The 20,373-nt window shown below is 38.5% G+C and overlaps 1 protein-coding gene across 1 annotated transcript in view; it reads left to right on the top strand.

The window, feature by feature from the left end:
• LOC137648041 (ero1-like protein) overlaps positions 1 to 20,373 on the top strand; it is a 453,186-nt gene that overhangs the window by 71,225 nt on the left and 361,588 nt on the right. The window contains exons 3-4 of the mRNA XM_068380983.1: positions 6,990 to 7,114; positions 7,585 to 7,779. Of these exons, the coding sequence (XP_068237084.1) occupies positions 6,990 to 7,114; positions 7,585 to 7,779 (320 nt within the window). The remainder of the gene's footprint in view (positions 1 to 6,989; positions 7,115 to 7,584; positions 7,780 to 20,373) is intronic.

Genomic DNA, 20,373 nt, shown 5'->3' with positions numbered 1-20,373 from the left:
CACCCAACACATTTTCTATACCTTGATTATTCGTTCCAACTTTATCATTGAAGTCACCAGTTACAATTGTCATCTCTCTCTCTGGGATCTCATCTGTTACACTCTGCAGTTCGTCATAGTATTCATCATTCCTTTCTTCAGGCAAATCATTTGTTGGTGCATAGAAAACTATATATATATATATATATATATATATATATATATATATATATATATATATATATATATATATATATATGATATAGATATAGATATAGATATAGATATATATATGTATATATATATATATATATATATATATATATATATATATATATATATATATATATATATATATATAGATAAATTTTGCATGTTTAGATTTGTTTTTCATATTCAAATAAGCCATATATTTTGATACATTAATATCTGGATTCTCTTACTGACTCGGGATCAAAACCCCAGGCAAAACCACTCAAAGTCAGTAACTTCTGACTGGCCGAGAATCGAACCCTGGTCCAGGAAACTTGTAACAACAGTGACTTACCACTTAGTCACAAAAAAAGATAAAAGTCAATGACAATTCTTTTGTACTTATACCTGTCAAATTCAGGTTTTTGCACTTAGAATTGAAATCAATAGAATTGAAATCAACCCATTTTCACCATCGTAGCTAATTGGTATGTTTGTACTAGGCATTCGATTAATGATAAATTTTGCACATTTAGATGTGTTTTTTCATATTCAAATAAGCCATATATTTTGATACATTAATGTATGGATTCTTTTACCGACGTCGGGATCAGAACCCGAGGCGTAACCACTTAAAGACAATATTATTATTTATTATTATTATTATTATTATTATTATTATTATTATTATTATTATTATCAGCCAAGCTACAACCCTAGTTGGAAAAGCAAGATGCTATAAGCCCAAGGGCTTCAATAAGGAGAAATAGCCCAGTGAGGAAAGGAAATAAGGATATAAATAAATGATGAGAACAAATTAACAATAAATCATTCTAAAAACAGTAACAGCATCAAAACAGATTTGTCATATGTAAACTATTAACAACGTCAAAACAGATATGTCATATATAAACAATAAAAAGACTCATGTCAGCTTGGTCAGAATGAAAACATTTTCTGCAACTGTGAACTTTTGAAGTTCTACTGATTCAACTACCCGATTAGGAAAATCATTCCACAACTTGGTCACAGCTGGAATAAAACTTCTAGACTACTGTGTAGTATTGAGTCTCATGATGGAGAAGGCCTGGTTATCAGAATTAACTGCCTGCCTAGTATTACGAACAGGATAGAATTGTCCAGGGAGATCTGAATGTAAAGGATGTTCAGAGTTATGAAAAATCTTATGCAACATGCATAATGAACTAATTGAACGACGGTGCCAAAGATTAATATCTAGATCAGGAATAAGAAATTTAATAGACCGTAAGTTTCCGTCCAACAAATTAAGATGAGAATCAGCAGCTGAAGACCAGACAGGAGAACAATACTCAAAACAAGGTAGAATGAAAGAATTAAAACTCTTCTTCAGAATAGATTGATCACTGAAAATCTTGAAAGATTTTCTCAATAAGCCAATTTTTTGTGCAATTGAAGAAAACACAGACCTAATGTGTTTCTCAAAAGTAAATTTGCTGTTGAGAATCACACCTAAAATTTTAAAAGGCATACAAATTTAAAGAAACATTATCAATACTGAGATCCGGATGTTGAGGAACCACCGTCTTTGGCCTACTTACAATCATACTTTGAGTTTTGTTAGGATTCAACTTCATACCCCATAATTTGCACCATGCACCAATTTTAGCTAGATCTCTATTAATGGATTCACCAACCCCAGATCTACATTCAGGGGATGGAATTGATGTCAAAAGAGTAGCATCATCTGCATATGCAACAAGCTTGTTTTCTAGGCCAAACCACATGTCATGTGTATATAGTATGAAAAGTAATGCGCCAAGATCACTACCCTGTGGAACACCGGATATCACATTCCTATACGCACTATGGTGCCCATCAACAACAACTCTTTGGGATCTATTACTTAAAAAATTAATAATAATGCTAAGAAACGACCCACCCACTCCCAACTGTTTGAGTTTGAAAACACGGGTCTCATGATTAACACGGTGAAAGGCACCACTAAAATCAAGGCCAATCATACGAACTTCCTGACCACAATCAAGGGATTTCTGTACAGCATTGGAGATTGTAAGAAGGGTATCACATGCTCCAAGGCCTAATGAAAACCAAAGTGCAAACTAGGGAATAGATGATTATCTTCAGCAAACCTATTAAGACGTTTTGCCAGAAGACGTTCAAAAACTTTAGATAATATGGGAGTTATGGAATTTGGGCGGTAATCAGTGGGACTTGAGCTACCACAAACATATTTACATAGAGGAATAACATTACCAATTGTCCAACAAGTGCTAAAAGCTCCTCTTCTTGCTAACTTGCATAAAATAATAGATAAGTTTGGAGCTAAGAAATCTGCAGTCTTTATAAAAAAACAAACCCTGGTCCAGGAAACTTGTAACAACAGTGACTCACCACTTAGCCATGAAGAAAGATAAAAGTCAATGGCAATTCTTCTTTACTTATACCAGCCGAATTCAGGTTTTTTGTACTTAGAATTGAAATCAACCCAGCTTCACCATCATAGCTAATTGACATGTTTGTACTTGGCATTCTATTAATGATAAATTTTTGCACATTCAGACGTGTTTTTTATATTTAAATAAGCCATATATTTTGATACATTAATATCTGGATTCTCTTACCAACCTCAGGATCAGAACCCCAGGCGAAGGCAATAGCTTTTGACCGGCCGGGAATTGAACCTTGGTCCAGGAAACTTGTAACAACAGTGACTTACCACTTAGCCAAGAAGAAAGATAAAGTCAATGACAAATTTCTGTGCTTATACCCGTAGAATTCAGGGTTTTTGTACTTAAAATTTAAATCAACCCATCTTCACCATCGTAGCTAATTGGTATCTTTGTACTTGGCATTTGATTAATGATGAATTTTGCCCATTTAGACATGTTTTTCATATTCAAATGAGCCATATATTTGGATACATTAATGTCGGGTACATTATACAGTGGCCTAGAAATTGTTTCAGCAGCCACGACAGATTGGTTTTACTCTTGTTACAACTCAAAAGCTATGGAAAGAATATTAATGGGAGTAACACTAAGAGACAGAAAAAGAGCAACATGTATATGAGAGCAAACTAAAGTAGAGGATATTCTAATAACATGTCAGAAAAATATTAATGGGAGTAACACTAAGAGACAGAAAAAGAGCAACATGTATATGAGAGCAAACTAAAGTAGAGGATATTCTAATAACATGTCAGAAAAAGAAATTTACATGGGCAGGGGAGAAGGACAGAAAATTGATAGACATCAAGAATTTACAGAATGGGTCCTTAGAGATTATAAAAGAAGCAGGGGAAGGAAGAGAAGACGATAGATTGGCAAACTCAAAGTATGCGGGTGTGGACTGGCATAGAAAGTCCACAAACAAATGCAAGCGGAAGGACATGGTTGAGGCCTTTGTTCAGCTGTGGACTAGTAATGACTTCTGATGATGTAGGTATACAGTATACACTAAAATGTAACTATTGAGTGAATCCTAATTATTTTCATCTTTGCCTCCTTCAAGAGGACTGATTTATTTAGAGATTTTTACAATATGTTTGGTACACTGAGAGTACCACCTTTAGCACTGTTTGTAATTTACTTAGGCAAACAGTAATGAGGCAATTGTAGAAAAGTTAACCAAAGGAGTTCAGCATCAAGGTTCTCACTAAATTTTTATAATGTTCAAGATTTTAAATATTAGCTTATCAGTTTTCAGGAAATAATTCTTCTTAGAAATTTCATTTTTTATATTTTTTCTTGTAAGTTTTTCATGTATATCACAACATGTCTAATGAAATAGAGAATGTAATTGATAATAAGCAAACATGTATTCTAGTTGTTATTGAACAATAAAGCTTATTTACAGTACAGTAGTTAAATTTTTCCATATCTATTCAAGCTGACTTTTGAGGTAAACACATTACCTTTGAATCTTTGGTTGCCAATAAAGTTCTAAATTATCCATGATAGTACAGTATTTTTAAAATATGCTTGAAAGGTCAATATCAGTAACTTCTAATAAACATCCAAGTAGTAAAAATTCTCTTTTGAATCTTCAGTGCAAGTAATTAATTTTTTATTGTTACCTTTAAACAGGTGGAGAATAATTTTTCCACTTATTAATGGGACTCTTTCTTAATTCCCAAACTTTAATATTTTGGTGCTCTCAGAGTTATCCAGAAAACATGTGGGTACTCATCACCTTATAGAGAGATTCTGGCTTGTTTGTTATAACTCCTTGTCTAGATCTATCAGTAAATGTTTGTTGCAGTTCTTTTGAAAAGGTCAGTAATTCTATTAGGCCTTATGTCTTCTGTCAAGTTTTATCATACCTCTTTAACCTGACATAGCGCATGGTTTTCATGTTGAGAATGCTGAAGAATTCCCAAAACTAGCAAGTAAATATGCGAAGCAGTTGACACATCTGCTGTTATTGAATAAGAAGATGGATTCTTAGGTATCCTTGCCATAAACCCAGTGAGTAGTAGTGCCTCTCAGTGGGTGACATGTCGCCTTCTAGCAGAAGAATATAGTATGGGAGATGCTGTGACAGTTATTATTATTATTATTATTACTATCCAAGCTACAACCCTAGTTGGAAAAGCAAGATGCTATAAGCCCAGGGGCTCCAACAGGGAAAAATAGCCCAGTAAGGAAAGGAAATAAGGAAATAAATAAATGAAGAGAACAAATTAACAATAAATCATTCTAAAACAAGTAACAACGTCAAAACAGACATGTCATATATAAACTATTAACAACATCAAAAACAAATATGTCATAAATAACCTATAAAAAGACTCATGTCCGCCTGGTCAACAAAAAAGCATTTGCTCCAACTTTGAACTTTTGAAGTTCTACTGATTCAACCACCCGATTAGGAAGATCATTCCACAACTTGGTAACAGCTGGAATAAAACTTCTAGAATACTGCGTAGTATTGAGTCTCGTGATGAAGAAGGCCTGGCTATTAGAATTAACTGCCTGCCTAGTATTACGAACAGGATAGAATTGTCCAGGGAGATCTGAATGTAAAGGATGGTCAGAATTATGAAAAATCTTATGCAACATGCATAATGAACTAATTGAACGACGGTGCCAGAGATTAATATCTAGATCAGGAATAAGAAATTTAATCGACCGTAAGTTTCTGTCCAACAAATTAAGATGAGAATCAGCAGCTGAAGACCAGACAGGAGAACAATACTCAAAACAAGGTAGAATGAAAGAATTAAAACACTTCTTCAGAATAGATTGATCACCGAAAATCTTGAAAGACTTTCTCAATAAGCCAATTTTTTGTGCAATTGAAGAAGACACAGACCTTATATGTTTCTCAAAAGTAAATTTACTGTCGAGAATCACACCTAAAATTTTGAAAGAGTCATACATATTTAAAGAAACATTATCAATACTGAGATCCGGATGTTGAGGAGCCACCGTCCTTGACCTACTTACAATCATACTTTGAGTTTTGTTAGGATTCAACTTCATACTCCATAATTTGCACCATGCACTAATTCTAGCTAAGTCTCTATTAAGGGATTCACCAACCCTAGATCTACATTCAGGGGATGGAATTGATGCAAAGAGAGTAGCATCATCTGCATATGCAACAAGCTTGTTTTCAAGGCCAAACCACATGTCATGTGTATATAGTATGAAAAGTAATGGGCCAAGAACACTACCCTGTGGAACACCGGATATCACATTCCTATAATCACTATGGTGCCCATCAACAACAACTCTTTGAGATCTATTACTTAAAAAATCAATAATAATGCTAAGGGTCAGTTTACTAAGATATGTTGGCCCTATGACAGGGAAGGTGATACTTTTCTGTTATATCCTGTTATATTGAATTCCTGGTTTTAGTATAACAGGAGAGTTCTTGGGGACCCTGCAGTAACAAACAAAAATCAGGGTTATGCATGGTTAAAGCCCATTTTTCACAGAAAATGGGTTTTCTTTAATAACCCCAGACTCATGTACATTGCCCCTGTCTTCCTATTCTTGGTAGCTTTTATGTTAAATTCTTAGCAATATCACCATTAAAGGAAAGTGTCCTCTATTTTTGGTGGTCCCAGTAAGATGAAGCCGTATTCTTGGCGAATCCCTATGACAGGTCTCCTAACTATGGTGAACAAAAGACTTTCTTTAAAGGAACAGCACATGAATCCCAGGAAAGTATGGAATATCTTTTAGGGTTTCTTTAAAATGTAATTATGTAATTATTGAGGCTGCTCATCAATTTTGTAGGACATTCTCATATTTTTAAAAGAAAAAACTCATATTGTAATTTCAAGGAGGATTATACGATGCATATTCTCTCTTCGTCTTGCACTACGTTTTAGGTTATAGCTGATAAACTTTATGTATGATGAAATAAAAATATTACCCGAGTTATTTTAATCTGCTCATTGCTGCTTTCACATAATGGCACCATACACTAGAACTGTTACTGTAGTAAATTGCTTTCACTTTGCCACATTTAATGCACATGACTTATTAATATAAGCAAACACTAAAGCTGGTAGCTCATTGTATGTTTGTGTTAATATCAGTATTAAGATCCAGAAATGTTTAATATTTTATGTTTAACATATCAAAATTGACCACATGTTTAAAATGATTGTGAGATAGTGGTGTTGAGGTAGTATTATGCTTTTTAACATTTGATTATTTTCTGCTGAAAATTAACCTTTTTCATGTTATTTTGTTTTATTTTGAGTTATACTTACATATCAGGTTCCAAATAAATTCCCACTCAGAAAAGTACAATTTGTTGTTTTTTGTTTGTAATTTTGGTATATTTACATATTTCAGGTTCCCGATGGCATTAAAGGGTCAGTTGTCTATTTGGAAAAAAGTAAAGTTGAAAAAGAGAAATACTTCAAGGGCAATGACTGTGGTGGTGAAAATGATCTTGGATATCTCAATACTACTCTGAGGTAATTAACAATATTGCTCTCAGTTTGGATAATCAAATATTTTTGTGTGAATTGAATACTTATGAGGTGTCCATAATTTTAATTTAAAGTGGAGAGGATCTATTTGTAAGTTACAAAGACGAGCTATCCAGAAAATGTTTAATGGATGATGTCAAATAGTTTTAAGTTGAAAAACATTTTGCAATGTTAATAGCTAGTTGGTTTAAGGAGGTTACAAGTTTTTTTTTTTGTGCAATGTGAAAAGTTCTATGTATTACCTGGTTAATAGATACTTGTTTTAAAAATATGTAGCTTTTTCTCTTTATATAGTACTTGGCTACCATAACTTAATGATTGCTAGCTAACAATTGAAGATGTAAGTTGTAATTGACCATTTAATTTTCACAGTACTCTGCAGTACAAACTTTATGTAAGAGCAAGATATGAAATTTCTGTTATATATCCTTTCATCCATCATAATCTTTTTGCAGTAAAGAATCCCTAGATGGGTTTGAACGTTGGGCTGCTCATGATAGTGCCATTGACTCCTTTTGTGAGCTAGATGATGAATCTTCATCAGAGAGTGATTATGTTGACTTGCTTTTAAATCCTGAAAGATATACTGGCTATGCTGGTCCTTCAGCTCACCGTGTATGGAGAAGTATATATCAAGAGAATTGTTTCAAGTAAGTTCAGATTTGCCTATTTTATATATATATATATATATATATATATATATATATATATATATATATATATATATATATATATATATATATATATATATATATATATATATATCAGATGTAATCTTCTTTAGCACAAAGATACCCTTATATATGGTAGTCCACATAAGGAAAATTAAAATATAATGTATTCAGTAATACGTCACAACACAAAATTAATTCGTTCTGGAGTGGGTTTCGTTTCATGAAAATTTCGTGTTACAAGTCACATTTTACATGTAAATCGCTTAATTCATTCCAAACTCTACAAAAACACCACTTTAATTTTATGATAAAGCTACAGTATAACCACAATGATACTGTGCTGCCAAATACATTTAAGATGTTCAATATACCTAAACTAACTGTTAATACTTTCAAATTAAGTAATTAGAACATGATGCAATAATAAATGGAAAATAATACAATACATACAGTAAAATACTCTACATATACAAAATATACAGTACCATATGTACATCAACTATTATTGTGACCCTTACTATAAAGAGATACATTTTCTTTTGTGTAAACATCCTGTTTTCTTCCAATTTTTTTAATGGATGACTATTTTATTCTCGGCCTGGCTGGCAAATCTCTTTTCTTATCATGAAATATTTTTCGCAATGTGAGTCAGATAAATCTTCGCATCTCGTTTTGCAGCGTGAAAATTTTGTAAGCAGATTCTTTCGTGAAGAGAAGTATGACTGTACAATATGTGTATAAATGCTCTACAGTTTTGTCTGCCACTGGACTTCTTCTTAGAGTGTTTATTATGAATAAGAGGTCCAGTGGCTGATGGAACTGTAGACCATTTCTACATATGTGCATTATCTTTTAATTTTCTCTTGTGGACTATCATATATATATATATATATATATATATATATATATATATATATATATATATATATATATATATATATATATATATATATATATATACTGTATATATATATATATATATATATATATATATATATATATATATATATATATATATATATATATATATATATATATACATATATATATATATATATATATATATATATATATATATATATATATATATATATATATATATATATATATATATATATAGATAGATAGATATGTGTGTATATGTATATGATATTAGAAATATTAGTAATTTCTCTTGAGTATTCTTGAAATCAGTTTGATTAGGGTTATCAGTTATCTGTGAGATTTTGTAGTTCCTATACTTTTTGTTTGTTAAGTTATGATATTACAATACTTATTTGTTCCTACTTACATATAAACCATCGCTCTTTAATATGGTTATTACCGAACTTCCGCTAGGTAGGGGTGGGTAGCTTGTGGTAGCTTACACACTCTACCTGTGCGTTATGATACTTTTGGTTCTAGCTCGGTGAAGACATGCTATATTGTTTCACTCTCCTGTAAACCCATTTATTTACCTGGCTGTAAACTCACTTTGTTTTATTTTTCTTTACAAGTGTACTGGATTTTTGAGGACTGCTAATATGCAGACCTTAGGGGAGTCTAGTTCGCTTGACGCTTTGCATCAGTTTTGGTTTCTCAGTGCTTTCCGGTCCACCTCTAGGGAATGCCTCATTGAGGGGCTTAAGCTTGGGACACAGCTGTGCTGCCTCCGCTGTGCTGCCTCCGCTGTGCTGGCCACAGTCTACTCCCCTGAGCTTTTGGAGCGGTGTTGCCTCCAGTAGGTCTTCTGCCCCTAGCTGAGGTGTTCTCTCCAACTCCTTGCCCACCTGATGAGTTGTTCTCCACGGAGTCCCAGCCATTCTTGCTAATCCCCCCGGGTGTGCGCGCACTCTGAGCTCGTTCACCACACTAGGCTTGCCCAGCAGGAGAAGCCTTGGGTTCCTCCACCCTCCGTAGTTGGTCAACTTTCCTGTGAACGATCAGTCCCTAGTAGGGAAGGGAAGTCATGAGTGTCATTGTACGCTAATCAACCATGCGCAGGCGAGATACGGGGACGAGCTCCTACTGCTGACGAAGGTCTGGTTGTCTCTCCCAATGTGCAAGTGCGTGCACGTACCTCGGTTTGCTCACCGAGAGAAGCAATTACTTGAGACCAGTGCACGCGACCACTCGCCCCTGAGAAAGTCTGCGGCCTCCCTGCTTTTGTGAAGGATGTGCTATGGTTTCTTGAGCTTGTGAAGGCTGTGAAACAGGAAGCTGTCGACTCTGTTCCAGCCTTACCACCAGCAGTCTCTTCTCAACGTATTACAGTACTATCCCCCTCATGGTGTCTGAATCTCTTGGAAATTCCAGCCCACCCATGTATCCAAAGCGTAGGATTGCTGCCTTTAGGCAAGATCCTCGTCCTCCTTCGGATCCACCTTCATCTTTGGGTCGCTCATCCAGGTATTAGAGGTATCTAGACTCTAAGGCTTCCTGTGATGAGCCTTATCCCTTTTGGGAGAAAGTAGGTATAATCCCAATTGAGCTGATAAAGAAGCGAAGGAGACCGAGGCATAAGAAACTCCTTCAGGGAATACCTTACACCATAGAACGAACGAGGGTTCAAGGTCTCTTAGGAAGACTTCGTTCATGGACAACTACCGGTTGTCCCCTGTGGAGTTTGTGGGAACTAAACCATCCGTTCTGCCCCTGGTTCCTCTGTTTGCCCCTGTGCCCCCCCCCCCCCCCCCCCCCCCCCGCAGGTTTTGCAGCCAGCATTGGATCCTCAGGAGACTTCCCCTCTTGTCTCCTTCACAGCTAAGTCTGAAAGCAGATGGATACAAAAAAACCTTCCAAAGAACTGGGCTTTGAAGGCTCTTGATGTCCCAGAACAACAGATGGGTGTGCTCACGGTTCAATTACAGACTTGTTGCCCACATTGCAGAACCTAACCCTTTACGCCTCGTGCCCCTGACAGGGTACTTGTTGACAAACCTGACCTGACCTAGGCTCCCATGTGTATGAGTTTGGTGTTGGACGAGTCCAAAGAGGAGGAATCGAAACACTCGGACTGTGTGCTGCCTTTACCAGCTAGCCCTGCATTATTTTATGCAGGTCTTGTTCTGCACAAGGAAAATTAGTGGACTGGGCAATTCATCTTAGTTTCCTCCCAAAGGGAAGGACAAGGGCCTTGACTTCTGCTTGGTGCCCCGAACTGGGAGGATCAGGATTGAGGTACCCTGTTCTAGGATGATAAAGGAAACCAGGAAAGTGGTCATATCCTAGGTTGCAGGATCTACAAACTCTCTTATGGCTAGCAATTCATTGCTTTTGACTCCTCAGTCGTTTGTACAGCAGAGGAAATACTGTGACATCCTCCACGATTATCCCTCGGCACTGGCACGCAATATAACCTTAGACAGTTCAGGGGCACAACAGGTGACCTTATCGGTTATGGAAGCTGCAAACATGGAGCTGGTTGCAAAGGCTTCCTTGTAAGCTGCTATGTGGATCAACTACTGGTCTGGCTCTGTAGGGTATCTAATGAGAACTTGGTCAGTCCAGCGCGGAAGAAAGCAATGAACACATTTTTGCTTTCAGGAATGAGAGCATTCAAGTTCCTAGCTCACAACATAAGCAACCAGTGAACATACTGGATTCTTAGATGGCAACTCGGTCATTTCAAGATTCCAGAGGCAAGGACTGAAGATAAGCGTTCAAGCTACGAAACTCATCCATGGAGGGTCCTTCCATGTTTAACTCGTAAGACATTATTATAGTAGTGGAGCGCTGGAGGAAGGTGAGTCCCGTCTCCGTCCTTTATAGGGCAGTAACATCTCAGATGCTCTCTATTCAGCTCCATCCGCATCAAGGACGTCCCTCATGCACAGGCAGGCCCACAAGATGTCAAATGCTTCAAGGGAGTTCAGTGCCATGAAGCAAGCTCCTAAGCAGCATTTTTTTGGCAAGGTCCTTAGGGACAAAGGAAGGAGAGGTGGAAGATGCGTCTGCTTTTGCTAATGGGGTCATTCTTCCTACCCAACCACCATTGAAGGATGCCTGAAGTGCAGGTAGCAGAGATGAGAGTTCTTTTGGGACTGAACCTTAGATAGTTTTAGTCCTCTTAGAGGGATACCAAGTTCCGTTCACCTTATCTCCCCGTCCTTTTACACAGCATCCAGTGATGTCGTGTTCCTTTGTGAAGGGATCAGTGAAGGATCTTGCCCTTTGGGCAGAATTCCAAAGCACGTTGGAGAACGGTGCTCTCCAAGAGATCCACGACAGTATCTTTTGGGGCCTTAAAAGTGGCCTGTTTCCTGACAAAGGCAGAAAGTCTGGTATTATTGATTCAGCCATCTTTAACTCCCGAACTAAAAGAGATTGAGCCTTGCCATGATCCAGAATGATCATTTCCTTAGGGATCGTATCATCCCTAATGGACACTTCTGAGTTAAGCCTTAAGTAACAGTAAGGATAGCTATCAATCGATGGAAAGAATTCCAAGTCCGAAACTGGCTTGGAACTCAAACCATCCCCAATATGAAGGAACCGTTCGCTTTAGGCCATATTTTCAGCATAGCGCCAAATGTTCTTAATTGTGCATTCTGGTAGGCTCGAAGCTGGGGGAGCCTTAGAATCAGGTGCCTGTTGTAAAGCTTCTATCTTCGCTGTTAGATCTGCTTGGGAACGTTCATATTTTTCCATGAAAGCTTTCATGGACGCCATTAGCTCTAGATTACTTGGTAGTGAAGGTTTGTCTAATATCAGAACCGGGGTGTAGGTGGAAGCTGGGGCTTGGGTAGAAAGTAAAGAGGCATTGGGAGCTGCACTCACCTGATGTACCTCGAATGACTCTTCTGAGGCCTCCGTGGTCAGCAAGATCCTCTCCTTCTCTGATGAAACAGAAGAAGTAGTAGACATGTCCATGTCCAGGCTCATGACTTGCAGAGCGCCTCGGACTTCATCATCTGCATGATCTGCTGGTACCGGCAGGAGTTGGACCGTCGGTAACTGGTGACTAGAATCGGAGGACACCTCAGGCTTGGGAAAGAGGATGTCCTTCAGTTCCAGAAAAGGAAGATAAGAAGCACCTTGTTGAGAGCTCTTCTGGAAGCCTCTTACCCAGTGTCGGAGCGTCTTCCGACTTCGATCTCGGACGTCCAAGATGACGTCAGTGGCATAGAAGCCGGTTTGAAGGAGATCCATGCAAACCTTTCAGTTAATATGGTCCCAGATTGCAGTGGATCCCTTGTAAACATGGCAACCTCTGTGTTTCGGGCAGGTTTTTTGGTCACAGGGTAACTTGACCCGCCTGGTACAGGTGACCGTAGAACACTCCGTGTCATCAGCGACCTGTAAAGATAAGAAATGTAAATAAGTACCGTAATATCATTAAAATTCAATATCTTCTTAAAATTAGGAAAAAACATTATTATATATCCTATCATAGATAATCCTACACCTAAAGAATGGCTAATTCTAAAATATGATAGAACACATGCCAAACAGCTCAGAAATCTGGAATGATTTATGAAGCAAAACATAATGACAGTGTGGTAGGAATATGGAGGAAAGGATCACAACAGAACACCAGAATCTCGAGAGTAGGTCTATCAGAAGAGGTTGAGAAGGCAAGTTCACTCATCGTAATGCCTAGACCAGCAACTGCTGCCCCCTAGGTGGCAGCGGCTGGGAGGCGGCAACTATTTCTAGTTACCAGAAGAGAATGACCTCTCAATACCCCAGGCATGTCGACACAAAGCGGCAGACGCATTGTAAAGTCAACAGTGGGAGAGTGGACAATCCCAAGGGAAGGGTCCACATTCAGAGGTAGTACAGGAGTGAAAGACAGATAATAAGAGAACCAGCCAGGACCTGATCATTATCATTAACTTACAAAAAAGGGGGTGCAGCCCATAAGATCATGAGAGCCGTACAAGACAGCCAGGACACTAAGAATTAAAAATTCAAAGGGTGTCCTGACAACCAGGAAGGACCCAATGACCAACTCCAGAGGACAATATTCCTCAAGTGTGAGATAGGAAAGAGCAGATGACCAGTCTTAGGCAGCAGTGGGGGTGACCCATAGCCAACACACAACCAGTGCTAGAAGAATTCAAGCTGACAAGACAGGAAGCAGAGACGGGAGGCGTCACCTCTGCCCAGATATGCTAACCAGGCAAGGGAGTCAAGACTATAGCAAGAGGGATATAGCACAGGAAGAGAGGCTACAGACATAGGACAAGCAATGCCAAGGCGGCAGAGAAGTGACCCAAGGGGTACCAACTCTGTGCCTAGATAGGGTTAGGCCATGGCAGAACTATGTAGGCAAGCCTAGCCTCCTAGCAGGTGAGGGAAAGCTCAAAATCTAGGGTGAGATGACCAGACAAGAGGAACTTAGTTCTGGTACAGTAAGGTTATGGCCTAACTAGGAAGGAAAAGGGCCAGAGAAACATCCAAGGGTGGTCTCTAAGGCGGCAGAGAGATTTCAACCAGGGGAGGAGAAAATCTCATCTACATAGGCCAGGAAAGATACCCTACAAGTAGGCATACTTAACAGGCACAAGGAAAGGGAAAGGAGGGGGTGGTGATGGGAGACTCAGAAAATGGTGAGGTGGCATGGCAGGAAGGCCCAACAGCAACATGGAACAACAATAGTGTCCCAGAGGGGTTGCCATAATAGGGCACAGAGGACAAGTCCTCACAACCAGGCATAGCCTACCAAAGACTAAGAGAGAAGCCTAATGATGATTAAGGTGACCCAAGGAGGCCTAATAGTCAGCATCAGAACTGAGGTAAGGTGTTTAATGGGTAAACATAAGTACAGTAGACACAGTGAACAGGATCCCGAGATCTGTGCTTCCTCGCCAAACTTATAGACTAAGGGGAAAGTGAAAAGCAGTCACCCAAGGGTAACTGAGAACACTATCCAACTTCCAAGAGGACCTTCAAGACCGCAGCTCCCCGCCTTGACGAATCGACAGTGTGGGAGGATAGACGCCCTCACCTAACCCGTAAGGTTTGGTGAAAGAAGATAGTGGTGCACTAGTGAACATTTACCTAGTATGGCTGCTAGCTAGGGTAGGCTAGCCTAAGCCAATAGTGATAAAAAACACAAAAGAAACACCAAGGAAGGATGGGGGATACCATATACATACCACACTGTAGAATAATAAAATAACATACTGTATTCCTAAAGTAAATGGCTAAATAACTAAAAACATTCTGAGCATTTTATGACATGATAAATGGCGCCTAAAGCCTGCCGGCTTTGGAACAATAAAAACATGCAACATAATAAAAGAAAACTGGGTGGACACGTGAAATTCTCTTACGAAAGGGTGAATTCTCAACTTAGTGGATGAGGAAGAAGTTGAAGCATCCATGATAAAAAAAAACACTAAAAAGCTAAGAAAACTAGTGGAAACTCTCCAAGCGAATGGCAAAGATGGCGCTGCGAAGGGGAATGATTCAACAGGGAGCATGATGGTCATAGCACAACTTTGAGATCGGGAGTTGTAACGGATCTTTTGCCCATGTATCCTACCCCATCCCTTATCCTTCGTGATAAGGTTAACTCTATTCGGGGAAGGATAACCATGGCCTGTTAATAACACATTCCTGATTTATACACAATATCTCAGGATATTCTCTTCAGAGGTAAAGAACTCTGTGATACCTCTAAGGTAAATTTTTCTGGTATATCACTCGCACAAATATCCCAAGTAGAAGCTGCCAATGAGGAACTTCCATCAGGACGACATGGCTCGAGCCCAAAAAAAGCTTTTATATAAATTGTACTAAATAAAAATAATGCTTTAATATACAATCATTAACACTACCATTAAAATTATCGAAAGCTTAGAAATATATACAGTGATCCCTCATTTATCACGGTAGATAGGTTCCAGACCCGACCGCGATAGGTGAAAATCCGCGAAGTAGTGACACCATATTTACGTATTTATTTAACATGTATATTCAGACTTTTAAAACCTTCCCTTGTACGTAGTACTGTTAACAAACTACCCTTTAATGTACAGAACACTTAATGCATGTACTACAGTACCCTAAACTAAAACAGGCACAAATATTAAAGGCAATTTTATATCATGCGTTTCCTAAACACGCCAAAAAGCACGATAAAAAATGGCAACCAATGTTTTGTTTACGTTTATCTCTGATCATAATGAAGAAACAAACGCATTTAGTGTACACATCTGTGTATAGGTTAGTTTTTGCATCGATTATATTGATTATACAGTACAGTAATATGATTATGTACTCAAAGTTGGGCATAGTGGAGATAATGATCCGGACAAGAAATCCTCACTTGATGTAGGTAGAAAATAGCCCATAGTGGGGGTGACATCCTTTCTGACAAGTGTTTACATACTGACTGTACTCTTGGTAACATATAGCAGAACAGTATTGAAATTTTTTTCATTGCAGAACAAAAAATTCAGGATAAGGAAGCCTACAGAGAAGATGCAAATAATTCCTTGGATAAGTTTTGAGAAATTTGAGCATTAACAGTTTTCATTGTTCTTTGGCCCTCAGCCCTGTTAAAAGCTGCATTCTGAATCATATGCATTGTTTATTCTATTATAGGATAACCAGTTGTAACTGCATTTGCATTTTCATTTGCTGTAGGTTATCTTTGAATATTCTCTAATCACGAGTACAGTGTGTTAAATTGTTATGTGTCCAATGTGTGGGCAGTTTGTTTTTATGGTTTTTCCTACCATTTTTTAATTTAGGTGGTAGTGTAAAGGGATACTAGTTTTTTTCTTACAATAGAAATTTCCTTATTGAATATTTGTCAACCTTTTTTTAGTTTTTGTAATAAACTTTTTTCTATTTTTTATTTTCTTTCAATATATTTCCACCCACACTGTGTCCTGTCACCAGCTTAAGAGTTAATTTACATTTTTTCCCTCGCTCCTAATGTTCTTAAAGTTTACTTAAGCTTGAAGAGATCTTACCTAGAAAGTATACTGCTACTCTTATTTAAGGACTCTGGGCATAGCACTGCGGAGAGGGACGGGGAAACCAAGGAAATGGTAATAGGGAAATTTGAGATTCTAGCTGGGTCCCCTTGCCCAGTATAAAAAGTCGAGGGGTGGTGCCCAGTGCCCAGTTCTCTTGACTGTTTACCTTTTGCCAATATTTCTTGGTATTCCACTGTTTTATCTTTTTGTGTAGTAAACGGTGGAATGTGGTCGTCATTCGGACACCAGGCAGTCTGCGTGCTACATCTGGCCACAGTCCACAAACCCTTACAATGTTGCTTCGCTAGGGGAGGTAGCAACAGCCCCGGAACCCCGGTGTTTCCCCGGAGTTAGTTGATCTACGCTTCTACATGACCATCCCACGGAAGGGATCAAGCAAGCAGAAGCTTCGGTAAGAGATTGGGGGGTCATGGAAGAAGTCCGAGGATGCTTCTTCGCCCTCAAGGTAGACGCCGAAGGAGAAGAGTCCCTCTTAGACTTCTTGCGCCTCCACCTAAAGCTCTCCCACTGGGAGGCAGACTACTCCCTACACTTATCCTAGGTGTCATCCTGGTCACAGCAGTACTCCCTACAGTTAGGACACAAGGAATGTGGGTTGGTCTCCACAACAGATATGAAGGTCCAGCTATCATAACCTTCAGACCCAGGACAAGTCTGCATAGAGGAGCAGAAAAAACACACACACCCCTGAAAAAGAGAAAGGAATAAAGGCAATGGACAAGTCTACAGGAGCAGAAAAAACACAAACACCTGAAAAAGAGAAAGGAATAAAGGCAAAAGCTAAGTCTTTATGAGGATCAGAGAGCAGAAACGTCCGTTCTCTTCAAAGATGATATCAAAAGTGGCAAAAATACCCTGATGTGTGAGTGAGAGGGGTAGCTGACAACCCCCGCTATCTCTCACTAACCCCCGCTAACTAGCGGTTGGGCATCTGCCACCTAGCTTTGTCTCAATGGCTAGTCTCCCAGATTTGCCAAATGATAATCCTATAAAAGGGATTTTGACGTAGGAAAAATCTATTTTTGGGTGAGATAGCCATGTCGTCCTGATGGAAGTTTCTTTCTGGCAACTTCTACAGTATAATATTTCGGCAATTTATATTACAAGACAAGAGAATTAACATCAGGTATCACGGGGTTCCAACCCCCAGAAACGACTATCCGAAGATATCGTGTATAATCAGGGACATATCCTAAGATAACCATAGATATCTGCACCCCAAACAGACCTTACCCAGTCTAATCCTCTAAGGGGAAGGATAATTAAGGAGCCGTTACACATCCTATCACCTTCGAGTGCCCCTATACGTACCTGCTTCTCATTCCACGTCACAGCTGAGCTACTGTGAAATAGAAGCCTCCAACGAGCAAAGGGGCAGGGAAAAGTAGGACGTAACGGGTGGGCCATCAAGACGACATGGCTATCTCACCCAAAAATAGATTTCTCCTACGTCAAAATCCTTTTTTGGGCTCGAGCCATGTCGTCCTGATGGAAGTGTACCAGAGAATTATTTATACTCGGTGTGAGGCTTCTTCATGAAAAAAACCTGCCATAAATGGGGGCTCACCACTTAAATGATGAAGTCTAATCATAAATTTCTACCTTAAAAAGAATCCAAAATGAACTTGATTTGGTAAATATGGTAGTGTTTTAAGAGGAAGGGTCTATGACCCTTTATACACCACCCCTGTGGTGGAGAACACTCCCTGTACTGGTTGTGAAGAACAGATAGTGTACATGTATTACCAAAATCATGAACGTAGTGAGTAATCATTGAAGAGCTAATACTCATCGTTAAATAGATTCTTAATGTGCAGAGTTGGTAGAAATTGACTATAGTATGCTAAGTTTAATTCTATTAGGAATTAAGTCTAGCAATAAAATCATCCAACATAATATCATTTTCATTTGACCATCTATTTGAGCAAATTTTAATACAGTATATATGAACAGCATTGTGATCTACCTGAGTACCCCAAAATATATTTGCATTAAAATTCTTTACCTAAGTAATCATGAGGGGAGACAAGATGATATATCCCCGAACTCCTAAAAAAGGAGATTTTAACATAAAGAATGTTGCCGTTTATGGCTAAATGCAAAATACAGTGTCAAACCCAACCAAAGAAACTAAATTATATTAAACTCAGTTCTAAAATAGAAATAGTATGCTCGCATAGGTACACTTATAAAATTCAGAGAAACCCAATTGAATCCTGAATTTTAAAATATTTGAAATTGTTTAATGTAGATCATGAAGCAAAAACAGACAGTTTACTTATTAAAGAAAATAAGCTGGAAGAATGTCCAAGGACGCACTTGAGGGCTACAGCGTTGAAGCAGGTTTTATAACATTACCTGCTGCCACCACAAAATGATGAACTTCATCAAATTGCTTCATAAGATGCTTGAAGAACATCCTGGTGGACTTCTAACCAGGATAAGCTTGTAAAGCTTAGAATGACATATACTGAAAGGAGTTCAGAGATAATTCCACATTCCTAGGGTCATGACCCAACGGCATGCTAGCAGCTTCTGCTCTTCAAAGGAAACAAACCAATATTGCTTTCAGTTATTTTGAAGATAACTCCGAACAGATCGTCGCACCTCTAAAGATCTGGCCCGTTTTAACCTTCTTTGTCCTGTCCAGATATGTCTTTAAACACTGTACTGGACACGGGGGTGAGATCACTTTCGAGGGGAACTATTGTTCATGGTCCCCAATGTTTAGATGTTAGCTTATCTTAGCCAAATAGGTAGGATCAAGGTATAAATTAACTTCACCATTGTCTGTAAATTCTATGTGACCCTCATCTCTAGAGAGAGCCATAACTCCATTAATCAAAGTACCAGAAGCCATAGCGAATAGAAAAATCGCTCTGAGAAAAATCTTGGAAAGACACTGTTTGATCGTCAATTTCCGAAGCTAGTTATAAAACTTTATCTAATAACCAGGAGATCGGCCTCGGCAGGACTGCTGGTCTCAACCTTGGGCAAACTTTCGGAATCATGACAAAGAGGACAGAGTTAAAATCTATGTCAAAATCATATAAAATGGGTCCAGCTAGGGCCGACTTGCATGACGCAATCGTGGAGGATACTAAATCTTTCGCATGCACGTCGATCAGAAAGCCTAAACAAAAATCCATAGATTTAGAAAATGGATTTTTATCTTCCACATATCGAACCCAATTTTTCCACGAAGTTTCATACCAATTCAAAGTAGTGAAAGGTCTATAATTTTCCGCAAATGCCAATTTGTCCAGGGCTAACGCGAAAAAATCATGAGATGAAGGGCATTCGGTTATTGGGATGAAGCGAAGACAGTTTTCCTCTGTATTTCTTGAGACAGGCTCGGGCTGGGTAGAGGTACCAGCCTGGAGTTCATCATGTCACCAAAGGATACCAGTTGCTCGTCGGCCAAAGAGGAGCAACCAGGGCTGCTGTCCACCTGAACGATCAGAACTCGTCTAACGCCTTCAAGAGAAGATTGAAGGATAGGAATACATGAATCTTCTCCCAATGATTCCAATACATGAATAACACATCCATGCCTATCACCTCTAGATCTACATATGGTGCCACATAATTGGGAAGTGTCTTGTTGAGGCTTGTTGCAAACAGGTCTACTTGA

This window comes from Palaemon carinicauda, chromosome 10, assembly GCF_036898095.1.
Source record: "Palaemon carinicauda isolate YSFRI2023 chromosome 10, ASM3689809v2, whole genome shotgun sequence".
NCBI classification, from domain to species: domain Eukaryota; kingdom Metazoa; phylum Arthropoda; class Malacostraca; order Decapoda; family Palaemonidae; genus Palaemon; species Palaemon carinicauda.
The sequence above is the reverse complement of the archived record's forward strand: the minus strand, read 5'-3'. Positions and strand labels throughout refer to the sequence as shown.